Source organism: Amblyomma maculatum, chromosome 6 (genome assembly GCF_055883805.1).
Source record: "Amblyomma maculatum isolate TAMU_Amacu chromosome 6, ASM5588380v1, whole genome shotgun sequence".
Taxonomy (NCBI): domain Eukaryota; kingdom Metazoa; phylum Arthropoda; class Arachnida; order Ixodida; family Ixodidae; genus Amblyomma; species Amblyomma maculatum.
This window is the reverse complement of record NC_139349.1, coordinates 39590372-39596371: the sequence shown is the minus strand read 5'-3', so window position 1 is coordinate 39596371 and position 6000 is coordinate 39590372. Positions and strand designations below refer to the sequence as shown.

At 38.7% G+C, this 6000-nt stretch overlaps 1 protein-coding gene across 2 annotated transcripts in view; it reads right to left on the bottom strand.

Moving 5' to 3' along the window:
• LOC146185592 (syntaxin-1A-like) overlaps positions 1–6000 on the bottom strand; it is a 29055-nt gene continuing 23055 nt past the window's right edge. The window contains exons 10-11 of one of the 2 annotated variants that reach the window (XR_014708007.1): positions 3044–5724; positions 1–2198 (exon numbers count right to left, since the gene is read on the bottom strand). Coding sequence is in view for 1 of the 2 variants with exons in the window: in XM_084606511.1 (XP_084462637.1) it covers positions 5644–5724 (81 nt within the window). In the remaining variant the exon portion in view is untranslated. Of the gene's footprint in view, positions 5725–6000 lie in introns of both variants that reach the window. The other variant, XM_084606511.1, reaches the window with a different exon arrangement.

Genomic DNA, 6000 nt, shown 5'->3' with positions numbered 1-6000 from the left:
AAACACATTTATTAGAATCTGTGTTTAAACCACTCTGATGAAACACTGCCAGAATGTAGCTATGTATATTTTATTTCACACAACAAAAATATTATTTCACTTGGGCATTACATAACACGAAAAGATATCTTCAGTGTGAACTTCATCGATCTCTCACCACGCTAGCCTGAAAAAATCCCCAAAAATTGCGTGCTGGCGCTTACTACAGTGGCAGTCGCCTACACTCCCCTGTATGCTCTTTTCACAAAATCTTCACTTGCAAGCAAAAACAAAAAGGTATTTGAAGCCAAGTCGCAAAGTGGTTTTGTTTTGCTGCTGAAACAAACACGCTGATTAGTACGTAATTTATGTACTACATACCAATTATTACACGCCATAACAGTTCTGCGCAATGTGGTTTGCTACTGTTCATGCTACGAACCACTATGAATGTCACATGAAGCTTACATTCTGTTCAGTTAACAGCAGAAGCACATCTGCAATCTGCAGCACTGCCTTAATTTGTGCTTCACACGAATGCACTTGCGGGTGGTGCCAGTGCAATACAAAAATAATTATTCAGACTTTCATCATGTGGCATGCAAAGTGAAGGATATGACCACTCACTCAATTTAACTCCATTCCCTGCTGCAAAGCAGTGGTTGTCACAAGAAACTTGATGCAACCGATGATCATGCTTGAACTGTTGGCAGGAGACTCGTTCTGTGCATTAGCCATCCTTGCATATTGCAGACTTGGCATTGTTCGCAGTACTACTTTTTTCGTTTACAAACCTCTATGACATCACGTCAAAACGTTTCACTGACACTGGTGTCTGTCCTTGTTACATTATTATGCTAGTTGCACACAAGTTTGTCTTATTTAACTGCTAAAAAAATTTGCCAATGGTCCATAAGCGGTGTTGAAAATGTAAGGGTTAGGAAAATTTCTTCATTCTCTTCCTATTACAACAAGCCACACACCCTATCTTTTTCTTTTTCCGAGAGTGAATTCTTTCCCACAAGGATATGTCGCTTTGCAGTGCCAAAATGGTGTTGAGTGCTTTTGCTGAAATATTGACATTTACAATTGTGGAGCTACTTTTCCTTTTCCGAGTGCCCTTGTAATAGCATAGGCTCCACAAATCAAGGCAGAGGATGCAATTTTGCTGTTATTTCCAGAAAAATGCCAAGTTTGGCCACTCTATAGAGTTATGCTGTTGTGCTGCTTGTTTCCAATAAAATTCTAAGTTTGCTGCAGCTGCCAAAGCCTGGTATGAAGCACAGTAAATGAGTTCCCCAGATTTAAAAAGCACAATTTATAAACACAAATCATTGATGACGTAGCCATTCAAGGCTTGTCATTATAATTAAAATCACTCTACCCATCCTCAACATTGCCTGCTAAAGACACTTATAAGACACTTATCCCCAGTTAGGTGAAATTCAGTGAACTCTTTCCTATGTGTGTTATTATAATTTTTCAGTAGGAGTTGGGCTGACAAAAAGAGCATAAGCTATACTATTCGGGGAGAAACTTTAGATTTTGTCTCAGTTTGTTGCAATGACCTTGATCTTTGACTTCTGTCAAACACCTTCCCTTACAGCGGGGTTCAGGTGTCCACTAAGAAATCTGATAGATATTGCATCTTTCCTTTCCTATAAACCAATTCACAAACTAAGAGTGGGTGTCAACCGAAAATTGAGACACATATTGCCACTTCCTTTCCCCAAAAAATCAACCTACAGAAAATATATTAAAATTTTGCGGAATGAGAAGGCTTGAGCATCCTTGTAGACAGTAGACATCTGTTTGTTTGCTTATTTATTTTATACATTGCTCCTTAGGACAGATTTAAGAAACTTGGCGTATTTGATGGGATGCTGCACACCTTGAAGTAAAGAATTTTTCTCTTCTCTTCCACTGTGGCACTTGCAAACTAAAATACAACTTCAATAATGACACTAGTATTGATGTGACTAGTATTGACATTTAATCAAAAGCCAGATGACGACTTCATGGGAAGGTCCTCCATGCTCGCAGACAATAAATGTGCCAAAAGGCAATAAATGCTGCATGGCCTTCCTGCCATCTTTATCATTTCAGCAAGGTGGACTTTGTCCCTTATGTGCCAAGCTTCAGAGGTACGGTGTTATAATAATCTTCAGCTCACAAGCCTGCTGTGTTGTGCAGCTTTTTCATTTGGTGACATATTGCTCCTGGAACATGGGACAGCTGCTGTTGCTTACCTCGCTTACATTTTACATATACAAGCATGCTATAATTCTTCTAGCATGCGACCACAGCCCTAATCATTTATGCAGGGGGCAGTAAGCAGCTTTTTTTCCACATTGCAAACCACGGTAGCCAAGGGCAAGAGCTGAAGATATCGTTACACCAACTATTGCTACCATATTGTATCCACTAACGCTGTAAGAACATTGAATCTGTATGTTAGCTAAAACATTACCGCAAACTTAATGTCGTGGAAACGTCGCCTTGATCCTCATTGTGGAACCATACTGAAATTATATGCTTACATTGCAAAACATTTCTTAAAAATGTTGACTCAGAGTCAGTAAAGAGGACATTAGCAACTTTCAGACAACATTACAGGTTAGCATTTCTCATCATTTGCCATGACAAATTGAGCTTATTTATTTTAAAATACTACTGCAGGTCTTGGGTACAGATTTTTGTTCATTCTGATGATACAAATTTTTTCACAATCCCGTGAGATTCGTTTCATCAAGGTTATGCTTTTATTATAGCTTGCATCAGACTGCGCAATCTAGAGCAAGGCCTCCATGAGATGGTGAATGCTCTCCAATAAGTGCTGCAATGCTTGCAAGGCAACAAGTGCGCATAATCTGCAAAATTTGCTATTTTTACAATATGCCATCAACCCCGGATATACTGAACCCGGATATATAGAAAAATAGCTTGCATTGAACTCCCAGAATAAACCCCTAAAAATCCCATGCAAATATATAGAAGTGTAGTTTTTGTATATGTATATCGAACACCCGTTCAGCGGAACATTTGATATAATCAAACTGCTTACCGTGCCCCTACATGGGGTGCTTCTTCTAATGACAGCCCCTTTGCGCACGTAGCCGGCCTGGCTACAAAGCCTTGGGCACATGTGTCAATGCTGATGCTGAAATACTGCTTGACAAGGTGAACACTGTGTCCTATTGAAAGTGGCCTTCAGGCATGCTTAACTTCAACGCGCCTTTGATGTCATGTGGGGAAGCAACAATCAATGCAGGAGCTGTGCGGTGAGGGCTTGCAGCGGCTCTCACTTGGTCGGCTTCCCTGCTGGAGGAGACGAAGAAATCAAACATACCCTAATTTAACTGTACTATTAATGGGATCGACAGTATATGTCTATGTAATTCTTTTACGATACATTATATTATTATATTGAATGCATATACTACTATGTGCAAAATGTATTTTCTTTTTGTAACATGCTACCCGGAACATAACATGCGTAACCCTTTATGTTTAACTTCAAAACCGGCTACTTTTGAAAACTTTGTAGACTGCCACTGCTGGATTGTTCAGTTAATTTTAGTACCGTCTTATCATGTTGTTTTCTCACGTATCATGGTTTATTGTACGTACTGGTGCTGTCAAAAGTGAATGGAAAGCGATATTTTTAGAAAAATTTAATTTCATCCCCATAGTTTTATCTATCCTTAAATAGATATATGCAGACCAATTGCTGCTTCGCAAATTATTCCCAACATGCATTGCTTTTGTTCTGTGCATTGTACTTTTTAAACTTGTCTTAACTTTCTGTAATGTTTTTTTTTTTAAACAAATGATTGTACGCTACATGCTGGAATGTATTATGCACATTTTCATACATTTTGGTCCCCATTTTTTTTTTTTTTTTTTCTGAAGGTCAGAGCTGCCTGCAATGCATGTGTATTGGACCCTGGATGCCCATTTCAGATTTTATCATTCTTTTTGCCACATATACTAATTTCCAAATGCAAAGGCCATTGAGTAGTTGCTTTTAATAGGTGCTCATGAGCCTAGTGGGTGGGTATGAGTTGTTACATTTATGAAGCTGCTTTAAATCTGACAGATGACCTAAAAGAAAAATTGGTGATATATTTGTGTAAATCCTGCAATGTGAGAAAGAAGCCTGCTCTGGTCATCTGACTCATCCACCAGGGCAATAAATCCCATAGCTGCTGATGCCACCACAAAACGATAAAACAAAACAAAACAAAAAAACCAATCCTAGGATATGCTGGCAGAAATTAAAGCATTCCTGAAGATTTTTACTGATGCATGACTTTTACTGACTGGCATAAAGACTCTTGTCCCCCTATTTTCTGCCTTTTCTTGCAAGCCGAGGCAAGGGTGTGGTTTTGCTGCAGCTAAAAATAATGAAGTACACATTCTAATTTGATCTTGTTTATGATGAGACCAGTAATTTCAGCTTATAAATCATTGGAACACACTTCCTTGAGTTAAAATACATAGTTATGGAGAAAAGTATTTGTCCAGAATCGGATCATCATTCATCTAGCCTCTGATAGTAATTTGAACAATGACTCCATGCAGGTGTGGGCGGAATTCCAAGTAAAGTTTTCCTTTCAGATGCATATTCAGTCTTGTTCTCAGTAGTTATGAGCCAGAACGCCTTTGCTTGCCGCAAATTTGAAAATGCCTGAGGTAGTCAGTGTTCTGGCAAGCACTAGCTATCAATCATTGACTGACATAAGCAGGAATCCGTTGTGCACTGCAGTGACCACTTTTACAAAAGTGCCTTTGCAAAAAGCTGCCACATTTTGTATGTTGCACAAAAAAGTTTCGTGCTTGTAAATTTTTGTGAAAATTCATATATTTATATTGCATCGTTAAAAATGCAATCTCAAGATTCTGAAAATAGACATATACACCGGAAAATATGGAAAGACCAGAATCCTGTCGCTTTCCCATCTTTCAGCCCCAAAGCAATAAGGCACAGAAAAATAACGCTTCCAGCCAACTTCCTAGAATATCAATAAATCAACACAAAAGCATGAAGATTTCTCAAAACCATGAAAACGCATGACGAAGTGCTTGCTAACCTACTGCAAACGAGCAGAGGGCAACCGTTTCCCTTCTGCTAACCAACAGAGAGCCACTTTTTCCTATTCTTTGAAAATAAAATGAAGCATAGTGAGTGAAACAATCATTTAAAGAACAAGCATTATTTATCTTACAAGACAGGGTATGACTGGTTTCAACTGAACAAAACAAAAATATACAGGGTATATGTTACACGCACGACATGCATGCCAACCAAAAAAATTACACTGTAGAAAAATGCGGGTAAGACATTCCGTTCTTGCTTCTTTTAAACCTTGTGTAAAGAAGGATGCCTCATATTGATGCTACAATCCACAGCTCTAGGCAGCGTGGCCTAAAAATGAAGTGTAATTGCAACAAGTTAATCAGTTACAGAGTAAACAGAGAGAACTGGCTAAAGCTTTCTGGCATGAAAAGCTGCAGGCTTGCTGTTCTGCATCTAAATCTGCCATTGTTATTGAAACTGAGACCCCCGCACAAGATAGCGCAGTGATTAAAGTGCACCGTACAATCTGGGTAAAACCTGGCAACAATCCACAGGGCAAGGCTCGTTCGTTCTTTCAGGTCCTTTCACCTCCGCACGGACAGGAATATAATAATAGCCATGGTGACGATGAGGGCCACAGTCAGGACAACAATAATTACCTTTTTCTGAAAAAAAAAAAAAAAAAGCGAGAGTGAAAATGCGAGTCAAATATATATGTTCTTAAGGAGACAGCCAAACAAATATAGTACCAAAAAACAAAATCAAGAGCCAGACTGGTAAAAATAAATGAATGACGAGTAAGATCTTGGGAACATGAAAGAAGAGAGTGTCATACCTGTAAGAAAAAAAAAGAAGCACTATAAAACAGCAGTATGAAATAAAAAAAAAATTCCGAGAGCACTGTGGAATTTACACTGCAGAAATGTGAAAGTCTAAGCGTT